Raw genomic sequence first — 27,847 nt, forward strand, 5'->3', positions numbered from 1 at the left:
AAATGAAAGTCATACTCATGCAGAACCCATTGACCCTCATCTCACGGGCAGTTTTTAGACTTTGGAAAGTGTAAAAGCCGTTCTCTTGCCCCCGGGCCTTGGCAGCTAGACGGGCGCTCGGCACGGGGGCCCGCTGCTGGCTGTGATGGCCAGTCTGAGCTCTCTTACCCTGGGGCACATTGAGGCTCTTTTCCTGAGCCTGAGTGGCGCCGGGGACGACTAGGGCCCTGGAGCCCTTTCTCTGATCTGACAGGAGCAGCTGATACGCTGGGTTGTTTAACAGCAAGGCTGGGAGTGCACAAACACACACACACAAACACACACACACCACACGCAGGACCAGGCAGGGTACATGTAGAGGCACCACAATATGGATCACACACACACAACATTCAAAGGTGGTACAGGACACAAAATACAACAAAACACGGTTAAAACCTTCAGCAGACACTGTTAGCATATCCATTATAATAAAGGGTGGTGGTGGTTTGCACTGACAAGCACAGCATAGCAAGGAACAGGCAAGGTTAACACAACGGAGGCCGGGACCAAACATAACAAGAACCAGTGGATGGAATAATGTTTCTGTTACTCATGTTATTTCAAACTCACACAGGCGATCAGTAAAGACAAGCATGCCGACCTCCTGCGGTGTAATGCGACTTGAGGAATGCCTTTTTGTTCTTTACCCATCTTCTCTGCTGCCTCGGTTCTTTTTCTGGCCCTGTGAGAACAATGGCTCCTTTGTGCCCCCTCTGTGCTGTGCATCTTCTCCGAGGCGCTCTTCCTCGTGGGATGTTCTGTTTGATTCTGTTTTGTTTGGTGTGGTGAAATAAATGGGCAAAGCCAACGCATTCTTGATCCACACGCAACATTTTTCTCACGCTGGCTCCCGATCCAAATGAGTTTGCTCACTGACGTCCGCCTTCGTCAAACTGATGATGCAAAGGCACGAACACGAGAGCGCAAACCGAGAAAACGGGACAAACCCGTGGTGGTTAACGTGTCATGTTGTCTACAGTTTGCATAGTTTCATGACATGTTCTACATCCCTGTTGTGTTTGTGGTTGAGTGTACATCAGTCATGTTAGCACATGCTGGGCTTTACTGGATTCCATCATGGTCCTGTCACGCCACTAAGCTACATGTGGACCCCGACGGCACCAACACAAACAATGCTCTGTCCCTCAGTAAATGTTTCCCCCCTACCCGTGCTGTCTCTGTGGTCCCTCGGCCGGAGCAGAGCGCTGGGCTCCTGGTATTCTCCTGCTCCCTCGCGGTCGTGGTCGCGGTCGTCAGGGAAGGTGTGGATGCGCTGGTAGCGACTCGAGTAGCTGTGTGTGTTGTTGATGACCACGTTGTCCGCGGGGACAGAGAGGTGGACGCGCAGCTCGTCGCTGGACAGGCTACCCTGGGCCTGCGGGGGCAGAGGCACATTTCACACTGCTGAATTCAGGCCATCTTATTGCCTCATTTCAAATCCCCTCAGCAGATCACGGTTAAATGCTGAAAGCAGTTTCTCATATTTGCAACAATTAGAGGTAAATATAACCAGAGTCCCACGACACAGATGGAGCTCAGATGGTGCTCAAGTGGTGCGCTGCCAATACCAGGCTATTGTCTTTGTGAGTTCTGTTTCCTCAAGCTGCCACCAAACATTAAAAAGCACTTAGGGCTGCCAAACTTCAGCACCAGTAAACTGCGACATTAAGAGTTACAACAAAGGCCCCATCTGTGGCTGCTTTGATCGACACGTTCACACAAACCTCACCTTGCCCAATATCTTTTTCCAGTACTGCCTCCACAGAATGACAGCTATGACCGCCAGCAGCAGCAGGATGATACCGACCAGACAGCCGATCAGAATGGCCGTATTGCTGCTGTCATCTTTGGCTACAGGGAGTCCTGCCCTTGCAGTCACAGCGGTGAAATCTGGCCATGGAGAAGGAAAATACAAGTTGAGGCGTGTGTGTGTGTATGTGTGTGTGTGTGTGTGTGTGTGTGTGTGTGTGTGTGTGCTCCATTGCCTGTAATATCATGTTAATTTTTGGTCTGATGTGGTGTGCATTTGAACAAGAGACTTTGCAACTTGGCGCCTGTCTGCTTTTCAGTGTGTGACTGTCCATGCTGACATGAGCTAATGCACTGTTCCGTTTGTGTGCATTAGCACTTTCCGCACAGTCACGGAATCTTTGTTGTCACACCAGCATATTCTGATCAGGCATACGAAAGGTCTGATGGGGCGTCGTCTGTTTATGCCCGCTCATACCCCACAGACTTTCAGAGCAAATGACTTTGGGAGCCTTGTGAACATTCTGTTCTCAAGGCTCTGAATTGTTTTTCTTTTTGACAGCTTGTGGTGATTCTGATTAATAATGGGACTCCAGTTATTATCCCTCCTGAAGGTCAAACGCAATGTTACATCTGAATGATTGAGGACGGAGAGAGAAACTTTAGGGAAAACTCACTCTCAACCGGCATTTCTAAAGTTTAAGAATTCATCTGTGCCGAGTAAAGTTTGACAGATAACACAGGCTTGACATTATATTGGTCGGATCCTATTAACTACAAAGGCGAAAGAACAGTATACATCACCGGAAATTACATTTGCGTAAATAACCACAGATCAAAATGCAAATACAAGCTGCAACCCGTAAAGCATGTACGCATTTGCTGCAGATAGGACGATGTAATAAACCCAAACTAAGCCACATTTAGTGTAAAAACACCCATAAACAAATACTGCAATTCTATCACATGCACACACTATAACAGCCAACTGTGTACACGCTGCGTAATTAGAAAACACCCCAAGAAGACGTCCCTTTGTCAGTTCACCACCGCACGGATCGAATAAACCAGTTTGACCACAGCCAATAACAAGGGGACAAAGCAGCACACACGTCACAGAAAACCATTCCCAGCTTTGAAAAGAGGCCTCTTATTGTCATAGAGCCTGTTCCCGAAAAACATGCACTTTATGAGACCACAGGAAGCCAAGTTGTTGTTGGACATAAATATAATATACTATGCTGCAGCTCTGTCGGTGTCTTTCCTACAGCTGTATATCTCCAAACCCCACGGGACGGCATCCGATGCCAAAAAGCCGTAATCCCTCCTCCAGTATAGCTCATACACTCTGCTGAGCTGCGGGACAGTTTTAAGATGCTGGAGGAGGGCCAGAGCGGATACAGCTATAGCTCCCCTCCCTTGGCTCATCCGCCCCCCCCCGGTCTCTCTCTTTTTCCTTTGCCTCTGTCTCACCTGACATCGTCCCGTTAGCGGTGGTGTCCGTGGCGAGGGTGGTGGTGAACGGTTCTGGAGGAGCGAGGGAATGGACAAAGGAGGAGAGGGAATGAATGAGAGGAGAAGTGGTGAAGAGTATGGCGAGGGGTTGGAATCAGGAATAGCAAGAAGAACCTTTCACGTCAACTTTGTGAGCCACATTGATAAAATATTGTACTTCCTATGAATTTGTCTGGAAATCCAAACGCTTAATTGTTTTGGCTTGAGTTTTAGTGAATGTTGGATTGAGGCCAAAGGCTTTCAGAGTGCGTGATACATGGGGTTAGTCAGACGTGGGCCTCCTTTGGCACCGCCCGCTTTTGGCTCTGCTTTAGACACACTGCAAACATGCTCACACTCAGCACAACTTAAGAAAGAGAGAGAGAGAGAGAGAGAGAGAGAGAGAGATGAGTACAGAAGCAAAAAGTGATGAGGGGAGAGATCAGTGGAGAGGGAGTAGAAGAAAGGGAAGAGGAAAGATGCTGGTGGGTGATGAGAGGTGGGACATCAAGAGGAAGAATGGGAACAAATGAGGGGAGGGTAAACGAGGAGGAAGACCGAGGGGAAGAACGCAGAGCAGGACTCACCGGAAGGGCCGGTGGTGGTGTTGGAGGAGTTGTAGCTGGACGTGGACATGGAGGAGGTGTTGGTGACGGGAGGAGAAGGACTGGCAGGAGGGGCTTGGGGGATATTGGGAGGAAGCGGGCGAGACCCGGTGGCGTCCTCGTCAAACGGCTCTGGATAAAGAGAGAAACAGGACGGAGGCTTAATGAATATGAATCATATACGTCACGTCAAGTTCAGAGGGGGTTTGAAGAAGTATAATCAGTGGTGGTGGTCACAGCTGGGTGTTTTCTTAATGCCATAAAAATTCATCTCAGCAGATTCCAAAGGACTGGATTAATTCCTGTGCTGGTGCTGACTAAAAACTAAAACCACGACTCGTAAGACCCCAAAACCCTGAAGCATCAAGCAATCAAAGTTGGTTCATTAGTCAGGTTTCATGTGAACAATAGGTGTGTGTGTGACGATACATATTTGTACAGTCTTGAACTCTGTTACTTTGAGACTTTAAGATCACACCGACATTGAAATGCGCTCATGAACACATCAAATCTGCCTTTTCAAGCAGTCTGTGTGTAGGGAAATGGACTGTAAACTCAGAGAAGAACAATGTTTGTTACACTTATTAACCTTGTTATTTCTCTGAACCTGGCTTTTATGAGTGTGCTTGTGTCCCCTGGAGAGGACAGTGATCAAAGTGTCCCTGTAGTGGAGAAAACGCATACACACATTCCTTTGTCTTGGTCAAAGCCAAAGCATTTCCTGAACCAGTGGCACTGTACGGTGCAGTGGACAAGGACCTCTGAGGTCACACTCGCAGCAAATCCTTCAAGACTAGGTACTAAACTTGAGCAGGAACCATCTGACCAAGCCTCCGATTCACAGGCAGCAGCACCGCACACTGTTCCAGCTGGATTTGCAGTCTTTTTAATATAGTTTATATACCTTTAATAGTACAGAGAGACGAAACAGGCGACACTCCAATTAACACTGAATTTCAAAAAAGCAACAGACTGTTCAAAGCCTGTTCATTAGTGAAACGCAGTGTTTATCTTTCCTAACACTTTCTTCTGAAAGTGTTTATTAGAGTCTTGGCCTGTGTGTGCCTCAAACATGGCTGGTTCCTCAAAGACACACTGATTTTGAATGAAGAATCTGTGTGGAGGGATTAGTGTCACAGTAGGGAACATCATCAGATTCCAGATTTTGACAACTGACTGAGTCATGATGTGACCTTCTACCACACCCAGATAATCTTTTCAGGTATCTCTCTTTCCCCGTGCTTTGTTCAAAGCTGGACATACTGTGGTTGCTAGGATACCTGTGACGCAAACAGATTTTCTATGGGAAAACGGGCAAAATAACCACACATGTCAGAGGTTAAAGAAGGAAAAGAAGTCATTGATTCTACCCACCAGAGAGGAAGGATATCTCACTGATGAGTAGCCAGCGGTCAGCAAAGAAGAACTTGCAGCCGAGGATCTGAGCAGGCTGTGCCCTCAGTGGGAGGGAGATGGTGCGTGAGGAGGGGTCCTTTAGATCCTCCAGGGGCACAGGCAGGGAGAGCGCTGGAGACGACCACGGCTGGAGGATACTCGGCTTAAAGCGACACTCCACCTTGCTGAACACCCGGACACCCTGAGTGTGGCGGTTGTTACTGTGCACCTACACAAAGAAAACCACAGTAACCAAAACTTATCGTTTCCAGGAAGAGACTTGCCAATTGGTGCCAGTTTATGTTTGTGACTTTCAGAGAAAGGTTGTTACAGTGCAGTACAGCGGTTTAATCAGTCATTATGGGTAGAAACAGGGATTCAATTAACACACAAAGTTAATGACACATTCTCTTCCTGCTCGCCACAACTGAGAAGAGGGCAGGGACACACATGAGGAGAATTGCAACACAGGATGGAACAGACGGGATGGGAGAGAAGAGACAGATGATTGATGGAGGAGAGGAGGGAATATTTACTACCACGGAAAGCCAAAGAGCATAAAAGCCGCTCTAATATATGAGGCGTCACTGTGGCTGGGAGCGGGGATGAGGAGAAAGATGGAGGATGTTTAAATGAACAAGAGAAACTATAGATCTGACATGCAGAAATGGAGGCGGTATGTGACGTCCAGGCTGCTCTGACAGGTTCGCTGTTAAACTCACACTCCCTGCCTATCTAAACAAAGCCACATGTGGAAGAGCAGGCGACGCACACACATGTGCACAGCTGAGAACAGCTGTGCGAGGTGCTGGGGTTGACGAGTAACTGATTCTATCTGGATGGGGGACATGGGTGTGTGGGTGTACGCATGTTGGTGGTGGTGGTGTGTGTGCATTTGGCTAAAACATGAACAGAACCTGAACTACTCCTTCAGGGCACGCAGCTGCACTGACCTGCGTAAAACCTACTTGGAGGACGCAGCGCTGCATTCATTACATTTTGTTCATATATCTTACATCCATCACTTCCTTTAACCCTTTAATCGCCCCTTCTTCCATATTTGAACGCAGAAGTATACAGAGAAGAGTTCCCTAAATCCAGAGGGAAAGAATGGAATCTTTCCAGAGACAGATCAGAAAGCGTCCTCACTCTATTAAAGGACCTATAGGAAGTGCAGGTTGACGGACAGACAAAGGTCAAAGAGCAGATTTCCCGATGGGGGTGATTAGGCTCAGATACGGCAACCCTGGCCTACAGAGACATGTTGAGCTGGAAATAGGTTCAGGTTCCTTCTCTTTATTTATTTGACCTGTGTGCCTGACATATCCGCTCTGCCAGGCCAGCGTAACGGTGTATGTCAGCCGAGACCAGTGTGGGAAATTCACTGGGGAAAAGGCAGGAAAAACAGGATAAGCCCTAGAAAAACACGAGGAGCACCGCTGGGAAAGATTTTAATAAGGTAACTGTGAAACACTGGGGCAGTAATGAATAAATATAACAGAAAAGAGGCTCACATACCAATATCTTATAATGTCTTAAATGTGGTCCTGTAGAAATAAGAAACTCTGGAACGCAGTTAACATACACAAAGCACAATAACATTACTTAATTTTGTCATTGGGAATCTATGAACATATGACGTATAGAGGGTGAATTCCTCCCAAACCAACATTCCTGGCCACCTCCAATGAAACAACAGAGTCATAATTCAAACTGGGTTGCTTCATATTAATATCTCTCCATGTTGCTCCACAGGCTAAACCCAAAAACCGACGCACAGACGCACAAACAGACTGTGACACAACGCAGAGGCACCCAGAAACCGGCGCGCAGATGCATCGTCCCGGTGATAAACAACAGCACATTAAAACTAATTAGATGGTAGGAGAGCTACAATGTTCCAAAGCCGAAACGCTGCTTTCCCGGCGAGAATGCAGATGAACAGAGCCGCCGTCGAGGAAACAAGACGTAAAAAAAAAATTACTGCTGGAGTTGATTTTAAAGGTTTACATCAACTGGGCCGTTATGGAGAGATGGGGATTTAGATGGGAGTTCCAGCAGCTGCGTAAAGCAATAAGAGGCTGTTAAGCCGTCTAATGTCCCATCACTACCATCAGGACATGCTTATCTTCTACATACGAGGTAATCGAATAACAAAATGAACATATTAATGAGAAAATCTGTGTTGGAATACTTGCCTTCACCTAACACATTGGGATTGTTTATGCAGTTTCAAGACAATCACTGCTGTGTCATTAATATGTAGATGTATGCATCAAGGTGTTCACACATTTAATTACAATACATTAGTCTTGATTAGTACTTTGCATTGGGTGCTACAGTGGAAGGAGTCCCACTCGAGGAGAGGAGTCCGAGGCTCATGGGTGCATAACATAACCCCTATGGTTACGTGTTACATTGTCCGGGAAATTGGAGACTTTCCATGGTGAGGAACACTAACATTATCATTATGAAATGGGCAAAAATACTACTGGAATTTCTGGTGTTGCCCACACCATAGATCCATTGTTCTTCAGTCAACATGCTCAGAGATATGCCACCACCATGACAGTATGTTTATTCAATAGTCTCACAAACATTTTGACACACACAACAATCATTGTATTCCTTACCTGCATGTTGTGGAAGATACGAGTTTTCTCAAAGTGGAACTCAATGTCCACACTGCCTTGCCCCAGGGCTTCTCGGCTCCAGCCCACAAAGTCGTATCCAGGCCACACCCGCAGCTCTTTAGTTTCTATGAAATCGTCTCCTCCCAGGACTCCATCACACAGCTGGCCCAGACCTCCAAACTGCATCCTGGACACACAGCGCATGACGGTTAATATGTAGAATAAGTTATTATACAAGTAAATCTGTGGATGAGTGTCACTTTGTATTTACTGGGGCACATTTATTTATGAACGGGCCTTCAAAGATGCATGACTATGAATACATATGCACACACAGACACAAAGTTCACAGCCTGATCACCTTTCTCACACACGGAAACAAAGCAACACAATAGGGACCCAAATGGTCCCCTCATCCTTCCAGCCCTCTCCTTCTCACACACACACACACACGCACACACACACATCTGCTACAATTACGTCTGGACTACATCAAAAGTGTTTGCTCACCCGCTAGCAAAACATCTCAGGCCCATTAACCACAAGACCCATGCAAACATGGACCCCCTCTGTTCCTGGTCACCCGCCCCCCCACCTCCTCCCCTGGTGAAAATATTATAACCAGGAAACACAGCATGTCCCTGAGCAGCTAAAAAATGTCATTCCCTTTCGATTAGGCGTTCACCAGAATAAACATTCAAGACAGAGTGTTGGCTCCGGCCCGGCTTTGTGGCTAACAGATGTGATGGGTGCTGTGGAGCAGCATTGCTTTTGGTATATTGGTATTGATCAAGCCAGATTTCACTCTGAATCGTTGAGCCTAAGGCTGGGGAATCTTTGTAGTGCAGATTACGGTGCACTTCTTTTTCAATTTCATGAAGACCAAACTGAGGAGAGAGCAATTTACGGAGTGGAGTATGTTACCGAGATGCTTACTCGTACAAGAAACTGAAAGTGGTTAAAGTGGAGAGTGGCTCGACGTTTTACCCTTGCTCCGTGCTCCCATCGTAGGTTGAATCGTTTAGGTTGATGGGCATCCCAGACAGGTGCATGACGTGACCCAGGGGAGCTGTGTAAGCTTTCAATCCATCTGAGAGACAGAGATTCAGAAGGATCAAGGACCATATGAAGGATTAGTAATGTGACGCAATTCTACTTATGTAGTGAACTTTGATATTGGGCAAGCATTTGTTACACTTTACCGGGGAAGAAATCTACACAGATACAAAGAGTTGTGCAGGACAAAGCAGGAACTAAAGTGATCAAGGCAACTGTTAAGTCATCACACTGCTTTTCATGCAAAAAATAAGTGTAATTTTCAAACATTATGCTATATTCCATGAGGGATCCTCGGGCACAGTGGGTCTCATAACCCAAAGATTTCCTTAAATACATTCAACACGGACTATAAAAAACATGTGTTCATGTTCATTTATTCATTGACTACAAATCACATTAACCACAAAGAGCTATCAGGGCAAATGTTGCATTTAATATTTAAACTTTTTAATGAAAAAGCACTGAGTGAACTCTTGCCTGTACTTAAATGGGCCCAGATTCTACTGTAATCAGTGCCATGGGGAAAAGCCACAGCTGGTTTGTAAGTAGTAAAACAAACAAGAAGGTCCACGGCTCAGACCTGTGCAGCTCCAGACACCATTAAGCAGTGAAACTCAAGCCTCTCCAATCCACGATACAACTAATCAGCTGCTCCCAGAGAACACAGGTGACGTCAGCAACACTGGATAGATTTCACTGCTCTGCTTCCCATAATAAACAAAGCTTCAAGTGTGTGCACATACTGTCTGCCATTACTGTGTGTTCAAGCATTTGTGCCTTACGTAACATCTTACTTAAATACTAGATGTTGAATAAAAGCACATGAGGGTAAACAGGGTTTATACTGAATGTTTAACAATAAGCACAAGAACAGTACAAGGGCCGCCACCAGATCTGATAGTTAGATATGAGAAACAGAATGTTCATAATATTTGACTGTGGAGTCTGCACAACCTCAGGCCTGAGGCCAAACAGAGCTTTGCTGCCTCTGAATCCACATTACAGCGTATCTGAGGAGGATGGGCTCCCTGCAGACACAGACCAGGAACTGGGGCTTTTAGCCTCTGTGACAGTTCTGATTAACAGGCAGCCCGATGCTGTTTGAGGGAGCTGGATGCGGCAGGAGACGAGGTGAGCCAGTCGTAAATACTCAGTTAGTCAGTGTTGTGCTTGGGGAAACAGAGGCCAACACCATTTATCATTTTGTGGCTTCTTTTATTCAGGCAAATCCCAGTGAGGCTGTAAATTTGATGAAAAGGCTCAAATCGCTCCATGGGATATATTGAGAAAACTCTAACTCTTCATCATTACCATCTACAAATGGTCCCTTCACCAACCATTCTGACAAGCTCACACACAGACACACACACTTACCATTCCATACACATCCATAGAGTTCTACCCGTAGGCAAACGCTCATAACCCGGTCAGCCAGAGGGTAGAACCGCACCATGCGGGCCACAATGGGAGGGCCAAGGTCCTTCAGAACAACATCATAGGTGTTCTCGTTTCCTGACACCACCTATGGGAGAGCAGTACAAACACTCCATCATACAGTCTCGCCCCTGTTATCAGTGTAGGAATGACTTATGCCTGAGGGCTCAGAGTTTGCATGCAGCCAGTGTGTGTCTTCGAATTGCATCAATCCCAGAGAAGCTCAAAGGACATGAAGAAACCTTTTCTTTAATGCACATTCATGAAAAAAGAAATGATGAGCCACAGGGCAGTTTTGCATTATCAATGAAACAATTTCTTATATATATTCAAAAGCAAAAATGGAATGCAAAGGCGCCATGATAATAAATAACATTGCAACTGCGACAGGTACCTCTCTCTGCAAAGAGTAACTAGACAAAGTTTAACTGGCAAAAATAACAGTTCAGTAACTAACAGCCAAAGCTATTGATAGTTAACCTCATCTGGATATGCTCATCATTTGCTTGCATCCAAACGTTAACATTCAAAAGCTGCCCTATACGTATGTGTGTGTCTGTGTGAGTGCATCTACACAGATGAAAGGCTACTGGGCTCCAATTTCTTCCAAGGTCTTTATTCAAAAGATATATGGATAAAAGCGTCTGCTAAATGACCGTAATGTAATGTAATGTGATGTAATGTAATGTAATGCAATGGAAAGGCCTTGCTTACTTCCTGGCTCCAGCGGTCCCTCCAGGTGATCCATTTGACTCCATCCCGGGAATAGCGGAGCCGATAACTGCGGGCAAACTCCTGGCCGAGCCCGTCAGCGTGGCGACCCTGAGTACCTACCAGAGCCAGGAAGTGCAGGGTGTGCAGGTTCACCTGTAAGACACAGGAAATACACTTCAGCTGAATAAAAAATCGAGATTGTAAGATTGTGCTTTGCTCCAGTGCCAAATAATACCAATATGACAAACACATGCTCATTATCTAACCTGCAAGTACTCTGATCCACTAGGAAAGACTGCTCCTGCTGGACACCACGCTCCATCACCCTCTCCTTTACTCAACCTGAGAGAGAGAGAGAGAGAGAGAGAGAGAGAGAGAGAGAGAGAGAGAGAGAGAGAGAGAGAGAGAGAGAGAGAGAGAGAGAGAGAGAGAGAGAGAGAGAGAGAGAGAGAGAGAGAGCGAGAGAGAGAGAAAACACTATAGTTGAGAACATCTTCAAACACCAAAACATTAATAGCAATAGTTCATACATACTCAGTACACCAAATCCCACATTACAATATTCACATATACAGAGAGGGAACACACACACACACACACACACACCCACACGCTAAAACAACACGACAGAGCATCTAAATCTAAAGCAAAGCTGCGATTTCAGTACAAACACTTGCACCCTGTTCCAACACCATGCGTATTGGATTCCACTGCACCCACACATTCACTTAGAAATAGCAATTTGATGGAAAGAGAAAGCAAGAGGCGCGAAAGAGGAAAAGGTTAGAGGCATACTGGCAACAGAAAAACAGAGATGGAAAATACAGACGACACCGAGTCCATCAAGAGAGGAAACGAGATTCAAGGAGCAGAAAGCAGATCACTGGCTCTCTTCAAAACCTCACTAAAGGAAGGACAGAACCAATCTGTGCCTCTGCCATGACCACACACACATACACAGGCACACATTTTCAGTCAAACTCAATCCAGCCCATACATCCACCACATATTGGCCACATGAAGACCACAGCTTGGCTTGTGATGTTTCTGGCTGTTGCACACTCGCACAGAGCACTTTGGAAATCGTACCGTTCCACAACCGCACTCTGACCACCGTAGGGCTTCACTCACAACTGAAGCTGCTGCTCAGACCGCCAGAACAAATCACTCCGTCAGCTCAGTCACACTGACAGTGGCCATGCTGGTGTTTTAATCAGTCCTGAGCCTCCCCCCGGTGAGATCACACAGACAGAAACAAGGTGGTGATATCAACACGTTAATATTACACGCAGCATGCTGGGATGAAGGGATAAAAGGACGTGGGGCAAAAAGAGAGAGAAAAGAGGAATGCAGCCGGGCAGAGTTCAGTCCTCCGTGCAGCAGCCAGTAGGATTTACATTACAGAACACTGTATAGAACACTGCCAGGTAGCTCATTACTCCCACTCTCCTCTATCTTTCACTATTGGCTTCCTACAGAAATACCAGCCAACTCTTCACTCCAATTCCTTCCTTCTTCTCATATTCTCTCCATCTTTTCGCAATGAAAAAGAGCACACGAGCTCTGTATCCTTCAGTCACTTGTGTCATCCAACACCCTCCCTCAAACCCTGTTTTAAAATGCAGTTCTCTCATGCTTTCAGCACGCCGTTACAGCGATCCACCTCTCAGTTGTTTTCTGTTTTTTTGCTCTGTGTTCTCTCTGGTTCTCGCTCTGGGTCTCCCCGACGTCTCTTAAAAAGAGCTGGAGCTAATAATCATTTCCACATGGTGAGACACTCAGCCAACAGGACCCAGCCCAATAGACCAATGGAGACAAATGAACACACACACACACACGGGATCCTACAAATGCTCTTAGACAATGCTGCAGCGAGTAGCAGGCCTTGCTTGGCTCTCATGAATCTGACCTCTGTGGCAGACAGACAAGGTGGTAATACAATTACCCAGCAAGAGTTTCAAAGACACACACTCATCAGCTTGTAGGATAATCCAATAGAGAACCAACAAACTACTTTAGCATGGTGCCAATAGACAAAACAGGAGGGAGACAAACATATCAGACATGCGCACACGCACATCTGTGCACAGACACACAGTCAAGCGATGTGTACATGTACACACATAAACTCAGGGATGGAACCTTTTTTATTACACATATACGCTTACTTGTCTTCAAAACTGCAAGTATACAATCATCTTCTAGAGTTAAATTAACTTAATTATGTAGTGGCCAATTGAACTAATGGGGAAGATTAAAAAATCTAATAAAACATTGAAAAATACAACTTCAAAATCCTCCTGACTGCAAAAAAACAAACAGCATAACTGTAGACTGATATCATTGTCTGATGTGGAACTAGAGGTGCTGTTTTGAGATTGTAACCAAACAGAAACTGTCTTGCGTCTCACCTCCCATGTTTGGCCTCCGTGGAGTCTGACCAGGCGCTGGAGGCAGTGATGTCAGTGTCTGGGATGCTGCCATCTTCCATCCCCAGAGCATAACGACACTGAGCTGCAGGGGAAGGATGAAGGGTCGAGGAAGAGCGAGAGACAGAAACAAGGTCAGAGACACGGGGAGGAAATAGACAGGCCAGATAGAGACATGAGCACAGCAACATTCTCTTCGTGCAAGAGCAACTTAATATTTCCATTAGCGTGTCATCACCTCTCATTAGTAATGGAGCATAATATCTCTGAGACAACTTCCGTGATTTTATGTTTTATATCCCAGACAGACACAGAGGAGTGGGGATAAATTGTTCCTGTCCTCTCCTATTTGTTTCAGAATCTCTCGGGAGAGCGGCAGAACTAATGAGTTTGTGTAAAACGTAACTGTAAAGTTCTGAATCACGTATTCCTGTAAGTCCCATTTGTGCTGTCGACAGTGACTACATCAGGGCTGGATGTTAACGCTTCCTCTCTATTTCACAGTGCAGGCATATCCAGCAGTCCCCTGTGAGATGCTGCGTCTTCTTCTCCTCTACACTCTCCTGTTTCTTTTTCACCTATTGTCTCTCCATCTTTACATCCTGCATAAAGCCACCGCCTGAGGGCCCCAGCAATCCTGCACTAACCCTCTATCGGTTACCACTGCTCCAGGGAACAAAAGAGACAGAAATGAAGGACAAATGAAAAGACACAGACAGGTCTCGGATATCAGCCCGGATGTCGTTCCGGCAGGCTTTATCAAGCGATCCAGATAGCGTGGTCCAAGGCAGGGATTACCAAACTCTGAGTTTATTCATGAGGAGGAGAGTGAGAGACTGAGGGAAGGTTTGGGTAGCGATAAATTGGAAAGGCTAGTGACAGTGATACGGTGGGGAGGCTATGGGTGACAGCGAAGGGGTGGGGGGGGGGGTCTCACTCAGTTTCTGTCATTGAGTCAGTGGACTGGAATGTTGGGCTGGAGGACAAACCCTAAAAACCCCTCCGACAGTAGGGAACACACACACACACACACACACACACACACACACACACACACACACACACACACACACACACACACACACACACACACACACACACACACACACACACACACACACACACACACACACACACACACACACACACACACACACACAGTTTGCCCACACCCCACGCCTTGTGGGCAGGTGCCCATTCATTACATCATCTTGATCACAGTGCCAGTCAACACCCCGCCATCTGCAATCTTCTCACTTCTCTCTGCCCCATTCACAAACTCCCCATGTCACCCTTCATCGCCTTCACCTTCTTTTTCTTGTAATTTTTCATATCATTTACTTTCACTCACACTCTAAACCTTTGCCTTCGAACAGTCAAGCTTGATTCACTTCTTTCTGTGTGACAAATGTGTGTCGAGAGGGCGGGCTAGTTATCCACACAGGTGCTTTGATAGTACAGAGAATCAAAAAGTCATTTCCTTTTTTCATGTTTCTGACTTCACAAAAATAGCAACCTGCAACATAATACTGCTACATTGACATTTAATGCAGTGTGTTAGTCAGAAGGAAACTAAATTTGACCTTTATACATTCATAAAATGTATAAAATGCAGACATTTCAACATTTAAGGATGCAGCTTCCTAGTATACTCGTCAGAGCGTTATGGAAAACAGACACCGATGCAATCCAGAGAATGTAGAAAGGCAGAATGCAGATGGCAAAAAGCTAAACTCCAGTTTCACTACCACATCTATAAAGAGAGCCTTCGCGCTTATAAAGTGGAACGGAGAAAGCAAGGAAATCTCTTTTTTCTTAAATGAACAAAACAGTTGTTATTCTCGGAGTTATTCTATACTGTTGACAGGCTGACAAATCCTGCTGCTACTCAACCATCTCATCCTTATCAAGTGATGCATTGATTTTGCATCCTTTCTGACAGAAAACATTCTGGAGCTAGTCATTATGTTAGTTTCATTTTCATTATGAAACCCTGAAGCTTACTCTTCTACACCTAAAGTCTACTTTCTGTTGTCTTGATAATATGCTAACAGCTGCAGCTGATCGAGAATGTTGCAGCCCTAGTCCTCGCTAACACCAAGACCAGCGCTTAGATCACTGCACTGGCTACCTGTGTGTCAGAGGATGGGTGTAATACATTGCTATTTGTCTATAAAGCACTACATGGTCTCGGGCCATAATATATCTCTGACCTGCTTGTGCTCTATAAAGCACCCAGACCCCTCAGGTCTTCTCAGACAGGTTTACTCACTGGTCTTAGGGTCAGAAGTACACACAGTGGAGCAGCTTTTAGTTTTCTCTGCTCTGCACCTCTGGAACAAACTTCCAGTGGATCTGAGGTCTGTTCCTCTTGTTTGCTGCAGTATTTTATTAAATAATGGGCTTGTTATTTTTTTCACTGCCTCGGTACGGTAACCTTTTGCTTTTTAGCCTTTAATTTGATGTATTGCCTTTACTCTTTTTCTATAACTTCAGATTGTTATTTTTTGCTTTTATTTGTCTTAGAAATTATTTGATCTGTGATCTGTAATTTTAATGTCTTCATACACTTTCCATTGTATTTATGTGTGAACGCCATATAAACAAACAAACTTGCCTTCCCTTACAGAATTATTTTATGGAAGCTAGATCTTTTGGAACTTTATAGTGCATAATGCATACATCATTTTATAGTACAGAAATGGTATGGCAAAGTATGATAAAGGAGCAGTTTGTTTATTATTGATAGTGTTTTCGTTTTTTGAACAATACCAGCCCTTACTGGAGTGTACCTCTGTGTTGTCACAAATCCAATTTTGCTCTGCTGGCTTTTCCATCAATCTAATTACTCCTTGTCTCATTCAGTGTCGAGCTGCCGCATTCAGATGTTTGACTGTGCGGCAAACAGTCGCCTCCGATTACACCGCCTTGTCTCAACTTCACCCCCTCACACATTCCCCCTCCAATACTGTGACTGACACTTTCATGAGCTGCCTGTACATTAGCGGTCTTGGCGGGCCAAGGGCACGGCCCAGCTATCTCACTCTCCTATTACACGTGGCTGGCTGGCAGACAGGGACAGGACACTGGATAGCCTGTTGATAGCGGATGGAGAATGAGCCTTACTGATCTGAGAATGTGAGGAGAATGTAGGAGCCAGGGAACAGAAGGAAGGAGGGGACAGGAAGAGGATAAGGGAGAGAGAGGGATTTTGGAACTCCACTGTGGTGGCTTTGTTTAGGAACCAACAGTCAAACGAGAAAAAAAAGTTAAAGGAAAAGGGGTACTCATTGTGTGTGTGGTATATTCCTTATGGTGTGAGGAATCAACCAGTCTACACAATGAAAACCATTTGTTTCAAGGTTAAGCCTTGATTTGTGGGTTAGAATTAGTTAGGCTAAGGTGTGAGCTCGGGCATAGTGATTATGGTTACGGTTAGCTTCCAGGGAATGAATGCAACTCACTCAATCTTTTGTCTAATATTTGTTTTTACAACGTGTGTGTGTGTGTGTGTGTGTGTGTGTGTGTGTCCTCACCTGGGTTAAAGTGCCACTCATGGTGCTCTGAAGACGACACCAGCCCCCCCAGGACTGTGAAAAAAGTGACAGCTAACGGCCACAAGGTTGGCATGGCCATGACAGCAACAACACACCTGGTTACCTGTCCGGAGACGCACTGATGACCACACGCATACCTGTGGGGGAGGGACAGAGAGAATCAGAAGCATTAAAAAGTAGTTCTACCCTCACAGGATTCAGGATTCTTATCTGTCTCTGTTAGAAATATACCAACCACCATAAAAAAAAACATGGAGAAGAAGATTGCTTATCTGAATTCCCTCCGTCTGCTTTCTGCTCCCTAAAGATCCATCGGCTCCGCCAACAAACAGCACCTGGTGCCGCCACCCCAATGAGACCCTAAATCTCTGGCCAAAAACTTCTTTGTGGTCCCGAGGTAGAGGAATGAGTCACCAAACTCCATCGGCTGAGTTTCCCTCTGTCTAGTTAAACTCTTTCATGAACAATTTCATACCTAATGTTCGTCTACCTATACCTCTTCCAGGCATTGCATCTTGGCACCTATGTCCTGTTCAACTAGAATTTACCTTATTGTAATTTACTCTTGTTGTTTCTCTTTGGACTAGATCTTTGCTTGTGTTGTATACAAATCTCATATGTACTTCGGATATGTCACTTTGGATAAAAGTATCTGCTAAATGTTAATGTAAACGATGTTAAGGCACCCTTGATTTTGCTTATGCCGCTACAAACACATTACATGACACGTGCAGACAACTCCACCTACAGCTCTTGCCCCAAGGCTATGAAGCTTGCACACCTCCATCAATAATTCAGCTCCCTCAAATCTAATCCTCTTAATCCACAGCTCACAGCATGTATCAAAGTAATTTCGTTCAAAACATTTCTCATGCCGAGCTCAGCAACGGGCCAAGCCGCAGAGGAGTGAACACAAAGCCATATAGAGAAGGCCACTTTCACATGCTAATTTGTTTTTCACTCTAGCAGAAGAAAGCGGGGATAAAGTAACACATTGCTGCTTTTAGAAAGGTAGGTACACCCGTCATGGTAATTGCAGATGGTATAATTAGCTAGTCCTATTTTCTCCAAGTGACTTTTATTGTTTCTGTGTTGGAAATGTCAATCATGTTTCAAAATCGCTGCTTACAAACCTGCACACTCTTTATAAATATTGACTCATGTGGACTCTTATAACTGCGTGTTCGGAATAGGTAACTTGTGTGCTAAGAAATTAAAGCAGTGATCAATACAAGAGAGTGAATTGGTGAAAGAGAAAAGAAAGATGTACCTTTTTTGAGATAATGGATAGTATTCAGTACAAAGACCTGTGTGGCATTTTCACACACAATCAAATGCAGATTAGGTTTTAGATACACCCCCACACTGGTACACCTAAATGGAATGCAGCCATTATTAACGTTGGTCAGATATGGACAACAAGTCCAAGCAATAGAGTGCTGTTGATAGATGCCTTTGTACCACAATGAAATGCCAAATGGAAATAGACTCAGTTAAAAAGCTACAACTAATTTTGATATTTGTTGTGTTACTTGTCATTTTTTATAAAAACTGGTATGTAGTATGGAATTGGGACACATCTAATGAATGAATGATGAATGTGGGTTGAAAGTTACATTCGTATTGCAACGCCTATTTCTTAAAATGACATCATCCTTCATGATTTATTTCTTTAAAACTTGTGTTTTGTCAGGCAACAGTAGCCAAATTGTACCAAAATAACACAAGGCGTGAAACCATTAAGAGAGTGGAGGAGTCCCACTGATGAAGCAAGAGGGAAGAATGAAGCCTCATGATAAGACATCCAAAGGGGGAGTGACAGCTGGCAGCAAGAGAGGGAGAGAGAGAAAGACAGAGCGGCATGGTTTCCCTGTAGACCCTCTGTGTTTCGGCTTCATCTCTGAGTAGACTCGGACAGGCCGACAGCTGACACACAGCTGTAGTGACACGGGGGTTGTGGTGGGGGTGGGTGAATGGAAAAGGAATGAATGGTAGAGTTAGTACAGGCACAGAGAGCGAACAGGGCGGAGAAGACAGAACAAGAGCAACGATGACACGGGTACATGTGTGTGTATCTGGGAGGAGGGAGGTGGCTGAATTATTGCCTTGTAGTGTATGTATGCAAGTGTGCACGCGTGTGTGTGTGTGTGTGTGTGTGTGTGTGTGTGTGTGTGTGTGTGTGTGTGTGTGTGTGTGTGTGTGTGTGTGTGTGTGTGTGAGAGAGAGAGCACAGAGGAGATTTCAGACATAGCCAGCCAGTGCAGCTGTCCTAAATGGGAGACCAAGTCTACACAACGCAACCGATACATGGTGCAAGTGTTTTGGGGAGGGGGGGGACTAAATCTGAAAGAGAGGCTGACTGAAAGAAACACCCAAGTGGTCCAAATGGGTGAGAATGTGTGAGTGTGACAGATGACACAATGGTGAAATATGGAGCTTACTGGCCAACATGAAGGATACGCCTGCAAAACCAGAGCGGATGATATCTGCTGATCTGATGACGGCGGCGAGAAAAAGACAGTTGCCATAACAACCACTGCACTCAATCAACAAACATGACCTTTAATGAAGTCTCCTCAGCAGGACCAGGTGTCAAATGAATTTTGAAAGTATTTACTATTTTGAAATGAAAAAGCATTTTCAAAAAGCAGAAAATTGCATTCGACAGCCCAAATCATCACAGCTGTCAATGAGGTGGAAACTGTTTCACATAACACAACACAGATCAAACAAGCAATGTGGTCTGAAATTATAAACAGAGGGAGAAAAAAACACACACCAGATAAATGTTTCTGCAAGCAGGAGCATAACTTGCTTTAGCCATCCAAGAACATTGTTGTTGGAAAAGTCAAGTGGTGTTGAACAGCTGTGGTTTGTGGGAGAAGGACCCGCTCTGTTCTGGACCAGGCAGCCCAGCGTGGAGCCCAATCGACCCTCACACTCTGTCTGGGGTACATCCACGAGCAGGACTAATGAATACTTATGAGCAGCTGCCGTTTCTGTCCCACACAATGAAACATGAGTGACAAGGAGCAGCAGCGGAGAGGAGGGCGGTGGGACACAGGAGCACTTTTGAAGTTTGTAGAAGTTGCATCATTAGAGATAGTTTGCCAGAGTCTCTATAATTAGACTGCTTCAGTGACAAAACTGGAGCAAATCTCTTGACACCGTCTTACATCTTTTCTGGAGGATCCCCTATGTTAGCGCCAAATGTTAGCCTTATTCAAATCTATAAATAAGCCAGTCTATGTGATCTAAACCTCCACTTTGGTGTTTTTGCATGTTTTAGTCCACCAGTCAACCACTGGTATAACAGACAATGGTATAAAGAGAATTCACCTTTCACAGACAAAACTTGCTTGAGAGATGTAATAAGTCATCTAGCAGGCTTGTGTTTCAGTTGGGTTATGCACTTGTATGCCGGTTCTGTATACAGGTATGCAAAGACCTGCTTTCTTTCTTGTACTGAGCTGTTTTTTTTAGGATTTGTTTCTGCCAGTGGGAAGAAGCTGATGGAATATTCACCTCTGTGTGGGAGCACAAATCCTTCTTCACAGCTGTTTGAAGGGTGAAACAGTGCCAGCCGCAGAGACAAGGTCATTTGATGGTTTTCCTGAGAGTCAGCTGGTTTCTGTGACTCAAAGGAGTTGTTAGTGAAGTGTGAATCCCTGTGCAGAGTCTCTTTTTCAAAGGAGACAGGCTACAAAGGCAGTTGTAACTTGTTTGGATCCTCAAGTGTCCATGAATTCCTTCGGCTTACTTTGGTTAAATATTAGAAAAACCATTCAATGTAACATTGTCTATGCTCCAAGTGAGTAAACAACAGTCCAGCTCTACAGGTCCAGTTACATGGAGAGGTTAGAGGCTGTAGGTTTTCTCCAAATGAATTCATAGATAAGGTCGTCCTTGCTGCTTGAGGGTGTAATGATTGGTGAAGTTTGCCTGTGTGTTTTTAGGCTGGACTGAAAACCTGAAATATCTCAGCCCTCCATGGAACAGGTTTGAGACCCCTGACTCAAGCATATTTAAGAACTTAGCATTAACAGGTGATACGATTTCCATGACATACTACTGAACACCACTACTATTGCTCATAGTGTTGGTCATACATTGATCATCAAATCGTACAACTGTGTGTCACGCTATTCATGTATACAAGGAAGTACCAGTCAAGGCTATGGAATGTGATTTACTGAGTCTGACCAGAGTTTGAGGAAGTGGGACAGAGGATGAATGAGTCACAGGGTAATGGGATTTGATGGAAAAGAAAGGAGCATTGCCCACCTCAGGAAAACAAATTAAACACTATTAAGCACTTTCCTTTGAGCGATAACATGACATCATGTGATTTTAGGAAGTATTGAGTCATGATAAAAGGCTGAAGTAAGGATGTTGAGGGGGTATGAAAGGAAAAGGTGCTTCCAGGAATAGTTTGATTTTGCTTTGTATTGGATGACTCATTATGACAACTACTTGCTGCTGCTTCCATCAAACAACAAAACATAAAATCCAATCCAAAACTTCTTGGTGGCAGAGTCACAGCACGGCAACATCATATAGCAGCGCCATCACGGTGTGCGACAGATGTAATTCAAAAGCTGACACCAGGAAAGGTTTTTGCGCAGAGACCAATGAGTCAATGCTTGAGGGTGGCACAAAACAAGTAAAAAAAATGAATGTAGTAAAAGTGGGTTCATTACCATGCTGCTAGAGCAAGCTGAAATCAATCAGAACTTTAAGAGTGAAATCTTAACAGCTTCACGTTCCCCTGGTGATTCCATACTTGGAAGCAGGTTCACTTGGCTCCTCATTACATATAAGCTGCAGCATTGCTTGCCATATCTGCATGCAGACAGAGACAAATGGTAACTGATTGCCACAGGCTGGTCTGGCAAGTGAAGCATGCCTATCAACACAAGACAATAGAAGCTAGCGGAGGGAACTGCCCCAATGTTCCAACTACTTAACAATATCTTTGAGAGAACCCAAGTGAAAAAGAATTTGATGTTGTTCCATGGGTGCAGAAATAGAACAAAGCAAAACATAAAACAACGTCCGTGCAACTAAGGGCCCTGTTAGCACCTTTGGCAACCAAGGTGAGCAACACTGAGTCAGCTTTTTTTAAGCGGTATTATCTGTATCCTGAGAATCAAAGTGTTGTAGACACTGGAGGCAGTAGAAAAAAAGTGTTTTGGATGAAAAGTGGTTTTAACGGACAGAAGCAGCAGTGTTTTGGTTCTTGGAGCCTGAAGCTTCATACGTGTCAGCACATGTCGATGCCTCAGGTCTCGCTTTCGCACTCTCTGTATTACTCATTTGGAATGAGGGAAGGGCCATCTCACCTTCTAGTGAAAGTGAGTTAATAAGAGCTTTCTCTCGTACTGAATGTAAACCAGAACTGGCTGCTGAGCATTCTTGCCTATGGCGAGGATAGATCAGGTTCGCTGACCTTATAGTTCAGCCACGTTAACGTCAAGGCTTGTATGATAATGACAAATCTAGCAGGAAAAGTAGTACTGGCATGCTAATATGAAGTACTGAGGCAGCACAGGAATGTATGTGGTCTCTGGTACTAATTTGACACCACCGATTGGGTGTATAGACGCTCTTTTAGGGCTGCAGTGTGATGGCAAGCTGAGGTCCAATTCCCTGAATTCAATTCACACTGTGTCACTGCCACCTGTCAGAGAACAAGTGAGGAGGCGGAGGGGAGGATGGGGTGAAAGGAGAAAGGAGAGGTATGTGACAGCACAGTGCTACTCTCACAATGGGCAGAGAGAAAACAGCCTCCTAAACTGCCACAGAGAGACGGGGAGCAGGGGAGAATGCCTTCCAGTAATCAAACGAAGAGGCTCAGAATGACAGAGCGAGTGTGGGACGAAATCAACTTTTGGCCCTCAGGTGGGTGGGAATTATTCATCCAGTGAGCGGCATGTGAAACCGAGAAAGGGAACAGGAGAAGGGAGGGAGGAATGGTGGGAGGGAGGGAAGGATGGCTCAAGGCTTTGGAAGAAACAGAACAGAGCAGAAGGAGAACCTGAGCGTTCAGGTCAAACTGGAATTTGTTCAGTAAGACTCAGCATTTTGAGTCAAAGTGAGAAAAACAGACTGGCCCAACCCAGGCCGCTCACAGATGTCTCCAACTCCTATCTAATGAACGGCAGCTGAGGAGGGAGGGAAAGTCTCAAAGCTCCAGGATGATACCTTGCGTTATTAGGTACATCCAATACAACAACCTAGAGCCCATCGATGCTATCGTTGTGTTTGCTGTGCATTGGACTGCACTACACTGGGAGGTCTTCTACAACAACACCATCACAAAACTGGACCACAGAAATTACATCGAGCAAACCCTAAACTCTAAAACAGTTGTTAACAAAACCTGAATATGATAAGCCAAGAGTTGTTGCAGAGCTGTGTAGACGTGTGTTCCTAATAAAATGCCAACTTAGTGTAACTATTGCACAAGAAAATTAAGCTGCAAATGCTGACGTGACCTGATTATCTCCAAGTCCCTTGTTACAATTCTGTGCCACACACACACGCGCAGACACATGCCACTTCATCATTGTTGAAAGCCTCAGGCACAGACTGATACCTCTATCACACTTTCAGTCTCCTCCTCCGTCTCGGCCTCCTAAAAAAGTGCTAAATTACACATCACAGAACAGTTTCCTGGTGCTAATATGCACCTCCAAAGCCCTGTGGTAGGGAGAGTCAGGCAGGTTCAACCCACTCGATGTGGATGTCATTACAACCAAGATTTATCACTCCAGGTAAGCTTTGATGTTGAAGAGGGTTTTCTTCCATTTTCCAACAAGGTTTTCAAAAGCTCTTAATTTGCCAGAAGCCATTAATAATTACTGGTGGTATACAGAGCCACAAGAGACGGACAAGCAAGCCAGGCGAAAATACCACTGAGTGTGAGCTTTGGAGGGAGATAAAAAAAAAAACATCAAGCCAGAAAGAGTGAAAGGGAAAGAGGGGAGCTTGAGCTCGCTTTAATGTGTGTGAGTTTCCATCTTTTAAAAGCTTTGTCTACTTTTCCAGGAGCACAAAGTTGAGCTACCATTGTTGATGACACATGAGAGAACGACGTGATTCACAGCTGAATCAGTTTCATTGTTGGCACCAATATGTTTTCATTCTTTCACTGAAGTAGCAACATTGTTTACTTTATCTCATTCTTTCAGAGGGACACTTGTATCATAATTGGCAATTTAAAGCTTTCTAGTCAACTGCTGCATTGTTGCAATCATCGAGTTGTTGCTGCATTTGTATCGCTCAGTTTCATTGTGACATAAGAGGAGGATTTTCATTGTGAGAGCGAGGCAAGTTTATGTTCCTGCTCCAACATGAGGCATCAAGCACATACATATGAGATCCCCTATGAGATACAATCTCAAAAAAAGCTTTTAAAGGCAGCCAAAATATACACAGAAACATTTCGCTTACATCTATACCAGCCGCTACAGTACAATCTAACCAGGGTGCCCTTAACTTGCAGAGCAAACACATAAACGAGCAGGGCTCACGGGAACGATAGCATAGGGGAGGCAGGGATGGATGAGGGGAGAAGGAGGAGGAGGATAAATGAAACATCTATAACTGCTTCAAAGGGAACAGAGCGATAGAAGATGATGAGGGGAAATTTGTGTTCTATGATAGATGTATAATGTAGAGAGAAAGATTACCAGAATGATCAATTAGGGGATCAAAGGTGTACTGGATGTCAGGGAGGGATGGAGGGACAGGGGGGTGGAGGAATCCGACACGGTGGGAAGGGCTGGTCTAAGAGGGAGTGGGACGCTGGAGATGGTAGAGAGGACGCAAGTAAATCAAATAAAGATTTGAGAGTTCCCTGGCAGGCAAACCCTGAGCCAATGCTGTTCACCACCATCCATTTAGAGTTTACTTCTCTTAAAGTCTCATCAAGCTGGCTGTGCATGTGACCAAAACAAGAGAAATGCAATTGAAAGGTCCTGATGTCTAGACTTGAAGGGAAATTGGTTTAGGGAGAGAGGATATGGACACTGATGTATTTCCTCCAATTGGTTTCATTTCCCATAAAAGGGTCGCAAGAGAGGGGAGGCACGTGAGCGAATCCTGTCTTACAATTCCCCCAGTGGCCTGGAGGTTTCTGCTCCATCTGTCAGGAGCCAATTGCACCAAACGCATGGTTTGGTGAAGTTGTTGCCCAATATACAATTACTGTTAGAGGAATCGCATCAAAGACAGTTCTTTTGTTCAGTATGAAAGTCATGATTATATTGTTTAATGCAGTGTACTCGCCACATTAGCCACATCAACATAGAGATCCAAGCAACGGTGCAAAACATGTAATGCAGTCATTGTGAAGGATCTGGCTTTGGATCATGTTTTGAACTGAACAAGCCAACTTCTTAAATTGGTGAACAACCAGAAAAGAAACAAAGCAACAGGTCAACAGAGCGACAGAGCGCTGGCCTTCACCCAAACAATGAGCCAGACAAGAGGCTGAGTTCAATGATTAACTGGACTAACCAAACCAGTGGCCCCATTGTGATGACAAAACCAAACACCTTCAGCCAACTGTGGTTCTCTATGTGTGTGTGTGTGTGTGTGTGTGTGTGTGTGTGTGTGTGTGTGTGTGTGTGTACGCATGCTTGCACACCGACATGAATGTGTGTGGTCTCCTGCGCTGGAAACAGCAATACTGCAATAAATTAGATATAACGAACCTTATATCAACAAACATCACAGGATGTCTGGAACCTTACACGGAACAGACACTTTCAGATAAATGATACTGCTATGAACATGATGCAACACAAATCAATACATTCATCTAAGCCTGCCAAGTCAAAGTCAAACCTGGAGAAACAATGCTCACAAAAAGTACGTATGACAAGCACAATTATACTCACAGAGCTGTTATTTCCTCGTAACTCATACACTGTGCTTTGCCTTGGTTGACCTGCACAGCTAACAAAAGACAGTTAGACAAGCTCAATGAGTCTCCCAGGACACTCAGGGAGAATTAACATCCAGATGCCCATTAGACAGAGACCCAGCAGTCCTGAGCTTGTGGTGAGGGACTCTCCCACCACTTAGAGCTCTTCCTCATTTTATGCCGCCGGTTTTGCTACAGAGGCAGCGAGGGAGGGACGGGGGAGAGAGAGAATAGTCTTTTATTGCTTCTCTATCTATTGGCAAATAGCACAGGCACTCCACCAACCCCCTCCAAACAATGCTGCACCTCCCTGCTCAGCTCATGGCATCTACCGTTTCCTTCTAGAAAAATGGCACACACATCACGCCCACTGAAGAGGCTCAATGCATGTCCTCCATCAGGCCACCCTTGCCTACACACAACATCCAACTGGAAACACACACACTCACAACACAAAAGGATCAGGCTCAATATTTCATCACACAGACTGCGAGGCACAGAGCTGAAGTATGCAGTTTCGAGCATAAATTTCCCTACATTTCTGCACCACCTTCAGAAAGGATGACAGTAATTTATTACAGCACATGCTTGATTCACTATCACCGGTCCCTGCTGGGATGGAGATGGTGATATTTCCTTTTTTAAGTCCAATGCTTGCTGGAACTTATTCCCCCGAGGATGGCAGTGTTTTCTGTAGCAACGCTCAGAAGCCATGCAGCTCTGTGCTGTTTGCAAGTTGGGTCCTGGTGACTTATTAGCTCCCCCATGGAGAACTGCCTCATTAAAGACCAGAGGTGTGTGAAACTGTCTTGCTTTGAGGTCACAGGGGTTAACAACCTGTGTAAAAATTGCCTCCTAGATGTTGTGAGGTCATTTGAAACATTGGACATTTTACTGACCCGTTCTCCAGCATCTCTGGAGGAATCCCCTGTGTTCACCCCCAGTGGCCTTTGTGTGTGTTTTCCTTCTTGGGGTGCAATGTAAAGCAAGTGGAGATTGACTCTGGATGGTTCTTTGGGCGTTAATCGGACTGGAAACGACTGAGACGTCCATTTTCTATCAACTGTAATGTAACTTTGTACAGTCTGCTGTTAACAGACACGTGGACTTTGTTGCCACATTTAGCGAGATGTTGACCAGCACAGTTTGTAACAAGTCTAGATCATGATGTACACTGTCATAACATTTCAGCTACGCAGTCGGCAAATGCCACAATGTAGCTGCCGCACAACGCAACGCTTCACCTCCAATGTGCTCCCCAACAGTCTGTGGCAAGCGTCCAGTGAGACTGAAAGACGCCAAAGCAAAGACAGACAGAGAGACAGACAGACAGACAGACAGCTGGAAATATCGACTGTAATATTATTATACTCGGTTATGGAGGAGAAGAAGAAGAAGAAGAAAACGTGTGTGTCCGGCGAGGAGGAATTCATTAATTACGCGGTTTTACTTACCTAGGAGACACGGAGATGTGGGCTTTGACAGCGGTCCAAACTTTTACATAATCTGTGTAAAAGCGAATGTTTCCTCTGCCAGTCACGACGCGCCGCTCGAGCGTATTCCAACGGTGCCGGAGCAGTTGTTGCGCTCAGTTCGAGATCTTGTCAAAACTCTCAAAATAACAAATAATAATATTTGACTCCGAGATTCCGGATGAATTTACTATCGAAGCCCGACTCACGTTCCACACTCCCGGTGAAAAATATTTAAAAAGTTCTTATAAACGTAGGAAGCTTCAAATAAACGTTGTGGAGAACCGTCCGGGGTCCCTCTCTGTGTGTCTGAGCCCCGGCTGCCTCGCGCC

General features: G+C 45.0%; 1 protein-coding gene across 4 annotated transcripts in view; it reads right to left on the reverse strand.

Moving 5' to 3' along the window:
• Positions 1–27,847, reverse strand: part of ddr1 (discoidin domain receptor tyrosine kinase 1) — a 32,342-nt gene extending 4,495 nt beyond the window's left edge. The window contains exons 1-14 of one of the 4 annotated variants that reach the window (XM_076154582.1): positions 27,498–27,847; positions 17,091–17,248; positions 13,537–13,639; positions 11,392–11,467; positions 11,126–11,278; positions 10,352–10,499; positions 8,906–9,008; positions 7,919–8,105; positions 5,265–5,514; positions 3,873–4,022; positions 3,265–3,318; positions 1,772–1,932; positions 1,210–1,417; positions 169–288 (exon numbers count right to left, since the gene is read on the reverse strand). In XM_076154582.1, the coding sequence (XP_076010697.1) occupies positions 169–288; positions 1,210–1,417; positions 1,772–1,932; positions 3,265–3,318; positions 3,873–4,022; positions 5,265–5,514; positions 7,919–8,105; positions 8,906–9,008; positions 10,352–10,499; positions 11,126–11,278; positions 11,392–11,467; positions 13,537–13,639; positions 17,091–17,190 (1,813 nt within the window). In that variant the 5' untranslated portion in view covers positions 17,191–17,248; positions 27,498–27,847. Of the gene's footprint in view, positions 1–168; positions 289–1,209; positions 1,418–1,771; positions 1,933–3,264; positions 3,319–3,872; positions 4,023–5,264; positions 5,515–7,918; positions 8,106–8,905; positions 9,009–10,351; positions 10,500–11,125; positions 11,279–11,391; positions 11,468–13,536; positions 13,640–17,090; positions 17,249–26,017; positions 26,169–27,497 lie in introns of those variants that run through there. The other 3 variants (XM_076154580.1, XM_076154581.1, XM_076154583.1) reach the window with 3 other exon arrangements.

This window comes from Genypterus blacodes, unplaced genomic scaffold, assembly GCF_046128005.1.
Source record: "Genypterus blacodes isolate CSIRO-AG114 ecotype Tasmania unplaced genomic scaffold, CSIRO-AGI_Gbla_v1 ptg000063l_1, whole genome shotgun sequence".
In the NCBI taxonomy this organism is placed as follows: domain Eukaryota; kingdom Metazoa; phylum Chordata; class Actinopteri; order Ophidiiformes; family Ophidiidae; genus Genypterus; species Genypterus blacodes.